At 34.7% G+C, this 18,081-nt stretch overlaps 1 protein-coding gene across 1 annotated transcript in view; it reads right to left on the reverse strand.

Annotated features, from left to right (window-relative positions):
* LOC122038058 (dnaJ homolog subfamily C GRV2-like) overlaps nucleotides 1-18,081 on the reverse strand; it is a 29,460-nt gene that overhangs the window by 4,354 nt on the left and 7,025 nt on the right. The window contains exons 4-9 of the mRNA XM_042597628.1: nucleotides 14,086-14,294; nucleotides 13,232-13,333; nucleotides 13,099-13,161; nucleotides 10,737-12,965; nucleotides 4,778-5,140; nucleotides 4,137-4,277 (exon numbers count right to left, since the gene is read on the reverse strand). Of these exons, the coding sequence (XP_042453562.1) occupies nucleotides 4,137-4,277; nucleotides 4,778-5,140; nucleotides 10,737-12,965; nucleotides 13,099-13,161; nucleotides 13,232-13,333; nucleotides 14,086-14,294 (3,107 nt within the window). The remainder of the gene's footprint in view (nucleotides 1-4,136; nucleotides 4,278-4,777; nucleotides 5,141-10,736; nucleotides 12,966-13,098; nucleotides 13,162-13,231; nucleotides 13,334-14,085; nucleotides 14,295-18,081) is intronic.

Here is an 18,081-nt window from a genome sequence, read left to right on the forward strand (position 1 = left end):
CTCCATTTGATCAAACCAAAGTTGGGCTTTTTCTACCAAGTGGAAGGCAGCAAGACCACCCTTGTCGGCTTCTGTAGTCCTTGTTGGCAAAGAATTTTTCCACCATCCAGCGGATCCCTCTCCAGTAGGTGGGGAACCCATCTTGAGTACCGCAACCAAGGTGCAGCTGATTGCAGTTGAGGTCTGACCTTCGAGGCTTTCGAGGGGCCATACTCCATGCTAGTAGGTGGGAGGTGATCTGCTCCATGAAAACTTGCTATTGCGAGGTCAATCTTTCCATGAAGGCATCGAGTTTGGATGTGATAGGATCCGTGTCACCCATGATCGGCTCTAATATCAAGTTGTTATGGTCTCGAGTGCAGGATCGAGTCACAGGTCAAGATCCGAATCCGAACTTGGTCATGCAACATATAAGAAGGAAGGGAGAAGGAAAGACTTGTCCTAGACAGAGTCCAATTACTCAATTTTTTCTTCTTCCCTTTATTAATAATAACACTCCTTATATAAGGAGTCAAACATGACACGATTCAGGAAAGACCAACTCATAAAGGAAACAAGGAATCAAAAATAGAAAAGTTAATTAGACCATTATTTGTTTCTACTATAGTAGTAGTTAAATTAGACTATTATTTGTTTTCTACTAATTAGGTAATAGCTAATTTATTTCTACTATAGCAGTAGCTAATTTGCTTCCAACTATAGCAACATCCAACAAAGGCGTCCACCTCTACGTCCATATCACAAACTAACTCCTTCCCATAAAAGAAAATTCCCATAATCACTAAAGAAATATATATAATATGCTTCTTGTTTCTCTATTGGGAAAATTAGTTTAATCAAATATTGAAAATTTAATAAGCTAGAGATTGGTTTAGCTAGCATAAGTCTTATGCAATCATAAGCAAACACAATGTGGTCTCATTGCATAAGCCTAGGCAACCCAATCGGTGTCTTATCAAAAGGCTTTTGTAAAACAATGCATTAAATACAGAACTAATTGGCCAATTTTAATGATTTTCCCTAACTTGATATTTTTAAAACGCTCTACAGATTAAAAAGAGTAAAGATAAGTGGGTAGAAACTTAAAGTTATGTACTTGTGGAAAACTAGACCTAGCATCCCGAAAACTTCAAGATTAATAAAAATAAATAACACAAGTAGTCATATTCCAAGGTTCGATGTCTCATTCCAAGTCGAAGTTTCAGTCCTTGGCCAGAATGAGATATATTGGTGTCGTGTCAACAATGCCAACATGCAGTGCCAGATGTACTGAAGAGAAAAGAATTGAAAAAGGAGAAGAGGAAGAAGATGGAGGAGGAGGAGGAGAAGGAAGAAGGAATACTGAGCCCTAACCTTACTAGGATTGCCTTGCAAAGGTTTTATGTTGCCTCACGCCACCTTGTGCCATGTTGCCATTATAGAAGAAGGAAAAAGATATTTTGTTTTTCAAGTCCTAACCTTAGATCCAACGCGCTGCAGAAGCCTTGTGCTGCCTAGTGCCACCTAAGCTGAGTTATTTTCATTGTGGAAGGGTCAAGAGTATTAGCAAAAGCATCACATTACATCATAGAAGCCATGTGTGCCTCAAGGGAAGTCTACTGTTACCATCCTCGGTGATTGCAGAAACAGGCATCAGTTTCATCATATCAAGTTGTTCCTTAAGCCAGTTAGCAGGCAAAACAAAATTTTTTGTTAGGGCCAACCGGTACAAAACTAAATTAAAAACCATGGTCATATCCAGAGTGATGCTCTCTATAATTTTATAACACAAACAAAATGAGAACAGTTGTTTGTAGAATTTTAAAGTTGAGCATCTTAAAAGGAACCAGCACAACAATTACCTTAGGAAACTATATAGATGTCAGATTACAAACAAAAAATAATCTATCACACCAACCCATCATATAAAACACCTAAAGATGTCCCATAAGTGCAGCAGGTAAAAAAATTAATTTTCAACTTAAAAGTCAATGTTTCTACTAACTTGCACATTACACTACGAATACCAAAATAAAATACAAGTGATTTTCCATAATTGGACAATCTTTCAAGTGAGTTCTGTGCTAAAAAAAGGTACCTGAACAAGAAAAATTACTAATTTTATTTCCCAAACAAAAGAATTTTTATTTCTAGCTAGTTTATCTAGCCATTTGAGAAAACAACTATTAGCAATCAAACACTAAACAGACTCAAGCAAACGTCCTGTATAAGAAAAGTATTTTAGAATGTAATACACGATTGAAGAGAACAATTAAATATCACTTCAAGTGATGGGGATAAATAAAGTCACTTGAACTACATATGATAAGTTGTCTGATTTCCACCTATTCAACCTCATATTTAGAATATGTACGTCTTTCAACCAATGGTTGAAATATCATTCTGTGCCGAGCGGCACGAATAATTTTTACTGTTCCGACGACGGAGCGAAATCGGCACCGTATGTGTGACAATTTTGCGTGCGTCACACACATGTTGGGCGCCAGAAGGTGGGTCAGAAGCATCCCGGAGACGTCGCGGGATGCTTCTGACGGTGCCAAAAGCGTCCCGCAACGCTTGTGGAGGCACCGCCCGCAACGTCTCATGACGCACGATGCCGCCGGAGGGCGTCCCGCAAGCGCGATGCTCCTATTCATCAAAGAAAATTAAAATTAGATTTAATTAATTAAAATAATTCCTAACTTAAGTGTGATACTTCGAAGAGACTTCCATGAAATCGAATTAAATTATCCCAATAAAATATATAAAAATATATTTAAAATTAAATATAATAATAAATTTTATTAACTAATAATATGAATTTTTTACTGTTTTAAATTTTATTTAAAAATTCTTTAAAAAATAAAAAATTCTAAAAAAATCTAATAAATCAAATTTATATTTTGATAATTTTTTAAAATTTATTTATTTTTTTATTGTTTTAATGTTTAATTGATATTATGATATTTTTTACTATTTTAAATATATATTATTTAAATTAATAATTAATTAAATGAATAAATAGTTAATTTATATAATATAGAGAACCAATGCTTCCAATTCACGTCACTCCTCTTAGTATTAGTAAGGTAACATATTATGATGTATCAATTTTAGTTCGAGTTATTGATAGATCAATTTTCTTTAAAAAAAACTATATTTAAATATTTTGTTAACGATATTAAATTGTTCAATAATGGAGAACTTATATAAAATCAATATACAACTTATTTTTAAATTATACATCATAAACATATTTATTTAATAATTACTATATATAAATAAAAAAATACCAAAACCGTATCAGCACGGCACGATACGATACTGAAACCGTATCATTCTGGTCGGGGATCGAAACCACGACCAGGTCGAGATTTTAAACCTTGTTTTCAGCAGCTAATCTAGTTTAAGGACTTGGAAGATATGCATTTGAAAAATACTTCACAATATAATCCTGATGACAAGAGGATCAAGACAGAATGAAATACAAACTGACATACACCAATAGAAAGCATCTACACCGTTTAACATAGTTTGTCAATACAAAACACAAAAACTTAATGTATCTCAAGCTCTTAGAAAGCTAGAATACTAGACTAGAAAGACAAAGAAATATCTATTTTACAGACACAAGAAATTAGAATGTCCTAGCCTATTAACCTGAAGAGGTGATGCAAGACAAATGCAAGCATAAAAAAGAACACTATTCAGATATTGGTGTGGTCATTTATTCTTACACCAATCACTTTGCTTCAAACACTTAGAATTTTGGTCAGTATGCTGACTGAAAGAAATTAAATGGAATTCTTTGGCAAGAAAAGAGTAAACGAAAATGTGAATAAGGAAAGTGGGTAGAGCTTTATAAATGACCAGAACTTTCTTCCTAATTGGTTTCTAGGTTTGATTTACTCTTTGTTCGAACCTTCATAATTTGTTTGTGTCCATCTCTACAATATGGTAATTGTAACGGTGTAAGTTAGCTGGGAGTTGCAGATGACCTTTCTGATATTGCTTTATTGGATTTCTTACTTGACTTTCTTGTATTTTTAATTTTATTATACATCAGCAAGGGATCAAATAAAGAATCAGTGGATAACACAGAATGCCATTAAAAGATAATGAACAAATGTAGTGTCTATCTGGCATTAAGAAATCACCTGAGCAATATGTGGAAGGCATCGAGGACTTGACAAAATTCGCTTCACCCTTGGTGTTGGGGTCACAATCTCTCCAGCATCATCAAGATCAGATCGTGCAGATACCATATTGTGCAATATAGCTAAAGCAGCATCTCCTACCTGAATATAAAGAAGAATTCAGTAAACCATATATCATCATCAAGATGTATTTATTTTCCACCAATAAATAGTCTCTAAGGCGTAAAACTGCAACAGCATGGCAGGATTTCATTGAGTCACTTGCATATAGCAATATCACCACATCACTGTATATATGGGCTAGAATTATAGGAGAATCAGGATAAAACTGAAGCATAAAATGTCAATTCTGAATGGTGAAAAACACAAAATACCAACACAAACGGAATTTGTATGTAATTAACATCAAGAAATAGAAGGTGAAATGCAAATAAACTACTTAGTCGAATAACATCAAATAGCACATTCATCACAAATCATACATGGGTATACCAGAAAAACTGACATTGCATTCAACCAATATAAATGGCAATATCACAGTTCAATGTGTTTCAAAATTCTTCTATACAGTTTCAGGCAGCATTAGTATATAAACAAGAATCTTAACCATTAATTCACATATGCAAAATAGAATTACTTGCCTGAACTGGAGTTAAAACAGGAACCCGAAAAGCAAATGCCCAACGTAATTCTCGAATGTCACGCAAACGTTTCCAGTCAGCCATGCTAGAAGCCCAGCACTTGGTAGTCCAATCAATACTTTTCTTGGAAAACAATCTTCTGATTGCATCTTTCTCCATTGGCCCCACTTTTGATCCGTTCTTGTCAATGAACATCCATTCCTTAAGAGGTTCCATAAAAGCAGTAGCAGCTATCAGATTGGATTGCAAAGGAATAGAAGTCTTCTCAGAAGCTTCATGAGCAGAAGTTAGGAGATCAACAGCTAGGACACATCCACCCACCAGGACACATGCTTCCACATTTGATAGTTCTTTCATTAAGACCTGCAGGAAAAGATAAAAGTTGGTCCAAAATATACTCACAAAATAGCAGTCAGAGAAAGGACAAACTTAACAAACACAAGTGCTAGAAGCTCAATCCTACTAACTTTCGCAGCCTAGTATAGTACTAAAGTACAAGAGCAAACATCACAGGTCATAATACCCATTATGCGCAACTCTGATACCAGTCCAACTAGTCACAGATAGCCCAAACTCATTGTGGATTATTTGGGCTGGACCATCTTTCCAGTATTTTGATTTAACAAAACCTCCATGTGTAAGTGGAAGCTTCCACTAACAGGTAAGTTACTCTTTCAGTTGTTTTCATTCATCTCATTAAAACTTAACACAACTAGAATTAAAATAAACAATTCATTGCTTTTGCTAGTAAAAGAAGCTTGGAAAGTTCGAAAATGTGGCACAAACACAAAAAAAAACAAAAAAAAAAAACCTCCAAGAAGCTGACAGTGTAAGTATATAAACAGAGGAATTCAAAGTTCATAACAACGAACTAGTATAGCACTGAGATATGTCAACATATTCTTCTTTCCTTATGTAGTTCTGCTATAGTTGTATATCCCTTGATTACCTCTCTAAGATTTCCATTATTGTTGTATATATTCGTACTATGTAGTTTTTCCTATATTAGACCCTAAGATTAAAGGATTTGATAATTCTTGATGTCTATATATTGTAATTCTCTTAGTGAAATGACAGAGAAAATATTTGAGAAATTCTCTTTTATTTCTTTGTCAAGATATAGCTAGATACTGGAATATTTGGGACATGAATTGCTTTCTAGTAGAATCCATTCCAGCAGAAGGTGATTTGATTTTTTTTTTTGATATTGCTGCAATAATATTGCCACTCATTGTTATGAAAGCAATCCTCTTAGCCACAGTGAAGGGCATTGCATATAAAATAGCAGCAATATTTTGTGTGGCTGCATTAGCAATATGTATGGACTGCATATGCAATTGAGTAATAGATGAGTCCAAATCAAATTGATTGAGTCAAGTTCAATCAAACAAAGGAAAATTTGATTAAACTTGCCTCTAGCCTTGATACAATGAGATAAAAAAAAAGTGAGACGTGCAATGAGCAATCAGGATCCAAGTATAATGCAATGAGCAAACTATAACGAATTATATCACATTTAAAAAATGCATTGCTTAGGTTAATTAATTTTACAGACATAAATCTTTAAAAAAATGCTAGACGTATCCTTATGTATTTTGTCAAAATAATAGATAATGAATAAAAAAAAATATAGCCCGGTGCACGAAGCTCCCGCCGTGCGGGGTCCCGTGGAAGGATCCATTGTGCGCAGCCTTACCCTGCTTTTTGCTAAAGGCTGTTTCCAAGATTCGAACCCGTGACCTTTTGGTCACATGGCAACAACTTTACCGTTGCGCCAAGGCTCCCCTTCAAAATAATAGATAATGAATATTTGAACTTTTTCCTCCATATATGTCTTGGACATTATTTTAAATTTTGTATCACACCGGCCAATATGGTCAAAATTTATTAGTTTGACAGGGACCGATAGACATGGATACCATAGTTGTTCATCTTCGTCAATCAATGGCAAACATCCCTCGTAATGTCATGTGCACTGAAATTCTATTCATTGTTGGGCATGGTTAGGCACCCCTGCCTCCCCTTTCACACACTAGAACTGGTTTCATGATTTGACCAAGCAGCCAGCAATGTGCTATTAGCTCTTGGTTGTGTATTTGTTCGACAATTTCTCCAGGAAACAAAATGTCAAAGTGATACATGTTAAACTTCATTAGTCTCTTTTTTATTGCTGGTAACAATATTCTTTTTCATTACTAGTGTACTGCAATCTAACTTCCTCTGAACTCTGTATACTGTTGTAGTTCCTAGTTGAGACCTCATTGAGGGAATTAGTTTCTGTTATTTATTATAGAAACTTTGAAATACGTATTGGCAAGTATAACTATGGTAGATCCTATGTGGATATTATATATTGGAATCATCTTTCTAATATGATAATCCCGTATTAAGATATTTGGGCAGTAGGTAACTCAGTTTTGGATATGAACTTATACTTAGAGTCTGAGCTGGTGGTTCCAAAAAGAATGTTAATTTTTTTTTCCACAAATAGCATTTGCCGTGCTATATAAAACTTGCTTTCCAGGGTATATTTGTTTTGTCTGCATTTAATATGAATGTCTAGAAACTAGCAAAAGATATGATTTTATGTTTCTTTCTTATAAGAATGAAAGTGTTTCTTTGTTTAGGTTACTTAGTTTTGTTTATGACCTTATACCTAGAATCTGAGCTGATGGATGCTGAAAGATTGTTAACAATTTTTTCTACAAATAGCATTGTAACATACTATGTAACTTACTTTCCAGGTTATGCTTGTTTTGCCAACATTTAGGATGAATGTCTAGTAGCTGCAGCAGCAGCCAAACCTTATCTCACTAGGTGGGTTCAGCTATATATATATGTAAATAAATTTTATCTTGTTTTATTGTTATTAACCAAGTCTTTTTTGGTCTTCCTCTTCCTCGTTTGATGTGTATTTATCATAGTTTCACATCACCAAACCAAAACATTTATTGGTCATCTAAGTACATGTTTGTACCATCTTAAACATATCAGTCTTCCCTCAATAGATGCAACTCTAACTCTTTCTAATGTTCTTATTTCTTATTCTATTTATCCTCGTATGTCCATACATCCATCTTAACATCCTTATCTCTGCAACTCTCATCTTCTGCTTATGTGTTCGAGTCATAGCCCAACATTCGCACCATATAACATAGCAGGTATAACCGTTGTTTTATAGAACTTCCCTTAAAGTTTTAAAAGTATCTTATGATCACATAAAACACCCGGACGCTCTCCTCCATTTCAACCATCCTGCTTGTATTCCATCGTGTTGCGAAAATGATCCTAAATACTTAAAGCTCTCAATTCCAAACAACTCGCATCTTCTATCTTAACAATTGTCTTATTACGTCTAATATTGTTAAACTTAAATTTCATATACTCTGTCTTGACCAAGGTTTAAAATTTCGACTCGTGCCAAGATTTTGGTCCTAGATCGAAACGATACGGTTTCAGTACCGTATCGTGTCGTGCCGATATAGTTTCAGTATTTTTTAAATATAAAATATATTAATTAAAAACTAAAATATTTAACATAAATATTTTAAAAATAAACAAGATAAAAAATAATCTTTTAAAAAGGAAAAGATATGAAAATAGATAAATAAATAAATAAATAAAAGTTTTATTATAATTTTTAAATTAAAATAAATGAAATATAAAATTAATTAGATAATTTTATTAGAGTTTAATAAAGTCTCTTTAGATTAACTCTATTATAGCTAGGAGTTGATTAAAATAATTAACTTAAGTTTAATTTAAAAAAATCTGAAATCCGACACCACTCGCGAGCCCACACGACTTCGGCGCTATCGCAAGATTGTGCGACCAGTCATGGCCGCGGGGATTACGTGACTCCTTCGGCGCGACCACGTTGGTCGTACGACCACTTTGCAGTGACCGCAGGGTCGCACGATGCCTCCGCGGCAACAACGGAAGGGTTATGCAACCCCTCCACTACTGTTGCAGGGTCGAGCGACCCCTCCGCTGTGACCACGGGGTCGCGCAGCACGTCGCACCTGTCGTGGGTCTGGTGCCGGGGTCGTGTCGGTGCCGGTCGCCGAGCGGAACGAGACGTTTTGCCCGTTTCGACCGTTTCGGCACGACACTTTAAACCATGGTCTTGACTCTGCCAAACATAAACTTTTCACTTCTAGTGTTTCCCGCCTAGATTCTAGTTTAGCATTTACCCCTTCACGTGTCTTATCTATCAAAAAATATCATTTGCAAACAACAAGTACCATAATACTATGTCTTTAATATGTCCGGTGAGTTCATCCATTATTAGTATAAAAAGATAGGGACTTAGAACTGGTCTTTGATATGACCCTATTTGTATTAGAAATGCTTCAGTTAATCCATCTGAAGTCTTCACATGCATATCCTTAATTAGTTCAATATATGTTACGCTAACACTTCTCTTTTCTAGAATTCTTCATATAATTTTTTTGTTGGGACTCTATCATAAGTTTTTTCTAAATTAATGAATATCATGTGTAGATCTTACTTTTGCTTGATACTTTTTAATTAGTTGTATGAGAAGATTATAGCTTCTATTGTCGACCTTTTAGGTATGAACTCAAATTGATTTTCAGTCACATTGGTCTCCTTAATCTTCTTTCTATTATTTTTTTTCAAAGTTTTATGGTATGATTCATTAGTTTAATACCTTTATAGTTTGCACAATTTTGTACGTCTTATATAAGGACACTAGAATACTTACCATGATCAAGCATTTTTTTTATTTTCAATATCATGTTAAATAATTTTATAAGTCATTCAATACCTTGTTTCCCTAAGCACTTCCATACCTCTATCAGAATATCTGGTATAGTGACTTTTCCATTTTGCATCCTATTTAAAGTTTGTTCTACTTCTGAAGTTTGAATTCTATGACAAAAATTTAAATTTCTATACTAATTTGACATACTTAAATTACCTAAATTAAGTTGGTTACCTAAACCTTTATTAAAAAGTTGATAAAAATATATCTTCTACTGCTCTTTTATTTCTCCATCATTTACTAGTACCCTATTGCATTCATCTTTAATACATTTTATTTGAATAAGATCTCGTCTTCCCCCCTCTCTCACTTTAGTTATTCTATAAATGTTTCTTTCCCCTTCTTTTGTATCTAATTTTCAATATAATCATTTAAAAATTTCATTTTTTACTTCATTCATTTCTTAGTCTCTTTTTTGGCTATTGTATATTTTTTAAAATTTTCCTCGTTCTTATAAATATATAATTCCTTATAGGTTATTCATTTTTCCTTCACTTTCTCATGTACTTTCTCATTCCACCATCAAAATTCCTTATTTGGTGGTGTATGCCCCTTTGACTCACATAGTACACTCACCAAATACTTGATGAATGTCTAGCAACTAGGGAAAAAAATTATTCTATGTTTTTTTATTATAAGAATGCAAGTGTTTCTTTGTTTACTTGCATGAGTGAGTTGACCGAGTTTCAAGTTTTCTAGGCTTGGGCCTTAGAAGGCGATCCATAGACCAAATATGCTACTTTATGGCTATATCCCAAAGCTGTAACAGCCAGTCCAGTGTTATGAATTGAATATGTCACTGTCCAGCTATAACCCAATGCTATAGCAGTCTGTCCACTGCTATGAGCTTATATACATATATTGCTAACTTTTTGAGTTTCAAAGGAATATTACATAAAAATGAAAACACATTAATGTTTTCAAAACAACAGACATAAACAGATATTTAAGTTACGTAATCATGTTATAATATCATTCTAATAAGGCTGACAAATATGAATGCCACTACTTATAGAAGCTGCAATATTGATGGATCATGGATGTCATAGTACTTTGGTTTTCTCTTCTACAATCATATCTAGAATCTACGGATTCATAAAAACCAAGGAAGCGAATTGGATTATAACTAAATATAGTACTATAGTAGCAGTGTCCTTGAGTTAGTGAAACCACCTTCAAAAGTAACAGCAATCTGTGCCTCAAAGCTCGATCATCTGTTCTGTCCAACAAGACAGTAATATGAGCTGTACCGTCAAAATGCCCAATGGTTTTGTAATGTTGTTCATACACAATGGCCATTGCCCTTGCACAAAGCTCTCTTACTGCAGAGCCTCCACCACCACCAAAACCATCTAGTCTTCCCATATCACACCAATCATCCGATGAACCCAACTCATCAGGAATAGCACCATCAACAATAAGCCCAGTGTCTGCATCACATAAGAAACGATGGTACAATGCTCTGAAAAAGGCAACAGGGTCACGTAGAGGGAAGTCTTGTGCTCCACAACTGCTTCCACTTTCCAGAAGCAAACGCAGATAATACTGTCCGACACAAACTTCTTTTGATAAGCTGGGGTAGCTCACTAAAAATTCTGCATAGTTCCATGAAATCTTAGTTGCATCATCCTGTCCATTGACTTCAAGCATAGCACCTTCAGGAAGAATATCCTGTGTCCGCTCTTTTTCAACATCCAGTTTATGAACTTCTGCTTGCAAAGCCTCACGAAGCTCTTGTCTAGTCCGTTCATTCCATATTAGATCAGCACGATTATGATCTAGACCAAATGCTCTCCAGAATCCATACCAATTGCACAACAACCTACCTGATCCAACAGGAGTGTTTTCTACAACTACCTGTGCTGGGACAGCAAACTCCGGATTCATTGAACTAACATAGTTTGAAGAATCAACAGACACAGAAGCATTTGGATCTGTCATTTGTGATATAGGTACTTGATGAACATGATCATAAACAACAATTCCCGAAGCAGCATTATGCTGGACCCCATATGTAAGTTCACTGGGATTGCTTACGGCAGGGTTGGCAAATGGAGAAACTAAATACTGTCCCGAGTTTGATTCTTGGAAAGGCTTCAGATTACTTTGTGTCACCACTGAAGCATTAGTTGAATAACCATCTTGAACATTTTGAAGAGAATTCATCCCAGATTCCTGAGGCATAATAGCTATTCCAAAATGGCCTTGCCTCTGCTGAAGTATGCGCCTTTGTCTTCTCTTTGTTAAAGGAACTTCATTTAATTGGCTCTGATCTTCAGAAGCAGCATCTATTCGTGTGTGCAAATAAGCAACAAGCCCAGGGGGAATAACTCTTGAAAGTAAATCAAGAGCTGGTTGATAAGAATCAGCCCAAAGTGCTACAAGTTGTCGATTAACATCACGGCGCTCCCTAGTAAGAAGAAAAAAAGCATGCAGCAAGTGCCTCAAAAGAGCACCATCTCTTAAGGCAGCATCGCGCATAGATTCTGCTGCAATTGCATCCTCCTCTGCTATAGTACGCATAATGACAGCTATTGTCTCTCTCACACTTTCTGCAGGGTGCCCAAATAATGCAAACAAGCGGCGACGTAAACCAGCAACCTGGCGTAGCAACTCGACAAAAGTAGTGTGTTGAGTTGTTTCACCTTGTGGTGCACAAAGCATAGCTTCAAGAACTTCCACAACTGACATGGAGAACAATGGAGAGACAGATGTGGGTTTTAACCTATTTACAAGAACAGTCACAGAATTTTGATGTGCAAATAAGACAGACTTTGTATGCATATAAGTGGCATGTGTCTCCCCCTTTGAATCAACAGATATACTAGAATCACCAGGACCACCTCCTATAAGCATTGATACCAATCCAGCTGCTTCAGCTGCTACACCTTCTGAGCCATTTCTTAGTAGACCCATTATTCTTGCAACTGCAGCAGGGAATGATATAAGATGAGATGCGGCAGCTCTTGATACAAGTATCCTTCGTAAGGATGCAATGAACCCAATGATGGTAGCTGCTGCTTTGGGTGATGGAGGGGGAAGTGGAGAAGCATCTGGAGGAAGGTTGGGTGTTGCTGGAAGCATTGTGATCAAAGCCATTAAGACTACCTCAGGCACTTCAAGATGAGGAGGCACTCCACTATATGGTATGCAAGCATTAAACTCCCTTATTCTTCGCCATAACCTTGCTCTTGAGCCAGGGACGTTACCAGCTTCACCAACGGCATCTTTTGCAGCCGCAGCTAAATGTTTCAAGTGCATGGATGCAGTTTCCATATCAGAAACAGGATGCTGCTGACTAAGAGGAAGTTGCCGCATCTGAAGATAAAAACTTCCACAAGGAGGATCTATACGGTGGCCAGGCATGGTCAATCTTGGCAATATGGGAACTGGACTTTGGCGCTGCATAATGAAAATTGATAAGCTATAATGTAGAATCTCCTTTTTATATTCATAGAGCAAGTAATAAGAAATGATCAAGCAAGACACATGGTGGAGAATTTGAATAAAAAAGGAAAAAAACAACCCCACAAACCTCTGATTGCAGAACATCGCGCATTGCTGCCAGTAAGCTGTCCCGAGAAGTGCTTGCATACACCTATTTTAAGTGCCACATGAGAAAATTACAAATGAAACATGGATGTTTTTAAAATTACAAGATTACTTACATGAACAGGACATCCATCACTGAACTCAACTGCAAACATCTGTGGTTCTTCCGAAAACCGAACAAGAGAACTTACAACAGAAAGGGGACGAGCAATGACAGCCTACAAAATTCAATTTTACTAATATTGCATTCCAGATAAATATACATGATTTTATAAAGCACTCCAGGCAGGCCCCATATTTGTGCATATTAGGAGACTGCATTGCAAAAGGCATATGAGATTATCCATATGAATTTGGCTCTATAGGTGGGCTTTAGGCATTACATGTGGTCCACTAATTGGCAACTCAAATAAACCCTATTTCCGTCCATTTAAATTTTAAACCACCTTGAGTAAAACCAGACAAAATTGAATCATTGCTTTGTTGGAAAGGTAGACAATTGTGATTATGTCATGAACCATGTTATATTATATGTTCTAATGGCACGCAACCATAGACACAGCTAAATGAATCATTGATTACTTCGTGTTTTAGTTTTTATCTGCTGCATTGTACATATTCATGGCATATATGGATGCTACTTTATGTTATATATTATAGGATATGTTAATTATCATACAGTCAATTAATATGAAGTATATTGTGTTTTACATTGTATGAGTTGATTAGGTTGACATATACTATGCTGATTATGCTTTTAATAAGTTGGTTCCACATGTAAACCATTTTTATCAATAAATACAATATGGACCAAACATTCTCCCACATATGTGCATGCACACTGCATTTCTGTTGTTTAGTAGGTCTCCCGCATAACAACTGCATGCATCTTTTTAAAATCCTTGATTCAAGATTGCACAAGGAATCAACAAAGCACCATGTCAAGAATAGTTCAATGCCATTAAAATACCTCATAGTTATCTGGGCGTCTTTCAATAATTGCAAGTTTAGTAAGAATAAGCTGCCGAGATACAGAATCCCCTTGTTCTCCAAGGCCCCCTTTTGGTCCAATTCCAAGATTTGGACTCTCAACATTAGCTGTGCCTTTTGCAGCAGAACGCAACCTTGTTACAGACCATTCCCCATAAGGATTCTCATTTGCTCCAACTGCTTCCTTTGCTGTAAGACAAGTATACTATTGAAAAAATTAAGCTACAGTGATATGTTTATTGTATAGAAAGTGCAACATACAGCAGCAGAAAAGAAAAAGTTCCACTAGATTTCATTATTCCTACTTGTAAGAAAAAAAAGGGTTTTCATGAGATTATAATGCCCAATAGCCCATAAAAGTTAAACAAGATATAGTCCGTTTTTTCAGGGGAAAAAACAATAATTAATTGTATTGACAATGACGTAGAGCATCGTGTCAAAACAATATGAATTTGCATCAACTATATAAGAAATCAAATTATTCAACTAACAAGCAATATGAGCAAAATTTATATTTATTCATTGGCTAGACAAAATAGAACAAGCATAGTCTAGATGAACAAATAAATCACTGGCCAATCACCACGATGTGTACAGGTGATGTATGGTTGAGCACTTGCATAATGATATTGCATGCACTATGTGGTCCATAATTTTTAACTAATATTATTAATTATATTAACAATGATGTACAACAACATGTGTCAAGAATCTATGAGTTGGCATCTACTATATAATTACATCAAATTAATCAACTAAATAAACAATAGAAACGAGATTTATGTTTATGAGTGCACAAATATATTAATCATTTTCAGCAATCCATAATTCACTACAAAATCTTTTCCTAATGAATCTAAGCAATATATACAATACAAGCAGATACAACAATGTGCATTAACCAACTAATCCAATCAATATGCAAGAAAATTTACATATGAACTTCAGCAATGCACAGATATCATCATTACGTGACAAAACAAGTTTCATTATTAGCTTGGTCATGACTTGAATTTTAACAAGCTTAAATTTAGTGTAGCATGGATAATCCTTATGTGACCACGAGGAGATGCAATTCATTCCTTCATAACTTCATTGCATTATTAGAAATGTAAACGAGCCGAGCCAAGCCAAGCCGAGCCGAGCCGAGTCGAGCCGAGCCGAGCCGAGCCGAGCTTTAAGGTATTCAAGCTTGTTTGAAAAGGTAACCGAGCCAAGCTTAAAATGAACCAAGCTTTTGAAATGATTGTTCAATCTTGTCTTGGTTTATTTTTTATGAGTTTGAGCTTTTTTGAAGCTTGGCTTGAGCTTAGTTTGTTTAAATGTTATCGAGCTCTCAATTCAAGCTTGGCTTAAGCTTGGTTGAGCTTATTCGTTTATATGTCCTTAATTCAAGCTTGTTTGATTGTTTGAAACCTTTAGTTGTTTGATTGGTTATTGAGCTTGATAACTCATATTTGATTATTTTATTTTATTTTATTATTTATTTAGCATATTGATAAGTTTATTAATGAATATGGTTTATGTTCACGAACGTTGTTCGTTTGTGAACGTTGTTCGTTCGTGAACATTGTTCACTAACGTTAGCGAGTTAAACACATATATGTTCAAGCTTGTTTGTTTAGTTTAACGAGTTGTTCGAGCTTGTTTGTTTAATTGATCTTATGTATATTAAACGAACATAAACAAGCTCTTACCAAGCCGAACACCAAGATTGTTCACGAACGCTTGGTTCATTTACAGCCCTATGCATTATTAAACCATGAAAAAGAGGCTTTTGCTTCTATTCTCTTAGGCAGTTTAACAGTTGCAAGAACATTGGGAGTGGAGTGGCCCTAGGGGATACCATTTGAGAAGGTTAAATTATCTGTGATTCATGCAAGGATAAAGTGTACAACCCAGTTCTAGATTAAACAAATAGATCAAATCTAGAAAAAAAAATGTTTTTCAAATAGTTCATATGTAAAAACAATGGAATAAAGGAAGATAGACATTAGTATTGGATGAACTTACGATCTATTTGAGATACACCTCCTGGTTATATTATTTGATGTATATTGTTTGTGGATGATATTATGCTAATTGATGAGCAAAAATAGATCGAACTTGAAATTGAATTATGGACAAGAACTATGGAGATAAAGATTGTAAATCAAGAACAAAAATAAATAAAATAAATGAAATGTAGTTTCAGTATTAAGAAAAAGGTAAGAAAATGGTTAAGATGAATGGATATAAAATTTTTGTTGATGTGTTAAATATCTTGGATACATTAATTAACAAGAAAGAGATATTAATGAAGCTAACATTAATTATTTTTTAATAAAAAAAGCAAGTGGTTGAGAGAAACAATTGCTCTTGGAATCTTGTGTGATTGTCGTGTGACTGAGGCAAAAAGATTTTTTTTTCAAAACATTGTGGTACATTATAAATATTAGGCAAATAGGAAATATTACACATACAAAGTTATTGTAATGAAGATAAAAGAAAAAAAGAAGCTAAAATGAACGCACGAAATTTTAATAAAATGGATAAAATTAAAAATTATTATCCAAGAGCAATTAGGCGCAACTTTGATAGATGATAAAAGATTAAAAAATAAATAAATAGTTTATGATGCCATTAACATATCAATAGACACTATAACTAGCCAAGCTGAATCTTTTGGAGTTGAACATGTAAGAAATGGAGGATGACCAAAGACCACTCTAGTCAATAAAATTAAAAATGATTTAAGAGATTTTAATTTTACTAGTGATATAAACTTGTTTAGAGTTTAATGGAGAAATAAGAGCCAAATAGTTAGAACTAACAAAGTTTGATGATGGAAATTAATAAGAGAGAATAGAAGGGAGTGGCACATAAAAAGTTATCGTAACGAAGATTTAAAAAAAAATAGAACATACAAAATTTCACTAAAATGGATAAAATTAAATATCATTTCCCAAGAACAATTAGGTACAACTTTGGTAGATGATAAAAGAAAATATTAGTTTAAGATGCTATTGACATGTCAATAAATATTATAACTAGCAAAGACGAATCCTTTGGATTGAACATGTAAGAGATAGAGGAAGACCTAGGAACACTCTAGTTAACATAATTAAAAATGAATTACAATATTTAAATTTTATGAGTGATCTAGCCTTGACTAGAGTTTAATAGTTGGAACAACAAAGCTTGACGATGATGAAGAATAAGAGGATGGAGAGAGAATGAAGAGAAGAAATTTGAGCAAGAGATAAAGAAAATAGAGGAATACAAGCAAGAAAAAAAATTAATTTATAAGCATATTATTATAATATATATATATATATATATATATATATATATATATATATATATATATATATAGAGAGAGAGAGAGAGAGAGAGAGAGAGAGAGAGAGGCTTGCTAATTAACCAATTCAATCCCAACTATATTAAATAAAATAATAATAATGTGCAAGATGATCTAGCAGAGAAACTGACTTTGCATCATTATCCACCATCAGTTAGAACTAGGTTCCAAGAGTTTAAACTACATATCTACTAGTGAATTTGACAATTATCTTGAGGAGGTATGAACTTGCTTGAAGAAAACCCCAAATCCTGTATTATTACTGGAATAAGAATACTAAAGAGAAGAAAATTTCTTATCACGCTAATTAAGACCTATTTCATCCACAGGACACATGAGCTACTCGTTTTGTGAGACACGAGTTACTTCTTTCTTCTTAGTTGGGACTCTACCTTCCATGATTTTGATGATGGTAATTCTAGTAATTTCAAAACATTCAAACTTCATAATATCACTGCATCCTTCTCACTTGTTGATGAGACCATGAGTCCAATGAGTTAAACTGGATACAATAGTAAATGTAACAAACATCTTGAGAAAACAACTGCAGGTGCTATCATTATCACCATTATTTGGGAACCCCTACCAATTGGGTCCGAGCTCTTCTACGACTTACCATCTTTGTTCCCCTGCCAA

This window comes from Zingiber officinale, chromosome 1B (assembly GCF_018446385.1).
Source record: "Zingiber officinale cultivar Zhangliang chromosome 1B, Zo_v1.1, whole genome shotgun sequence".
NCBI lineage: Eukaryota > Viridiplantae > Streptophyta > Magnoliopsida > Zingiberales > Zingiberaceae > Zingiber > Zingiber officinale.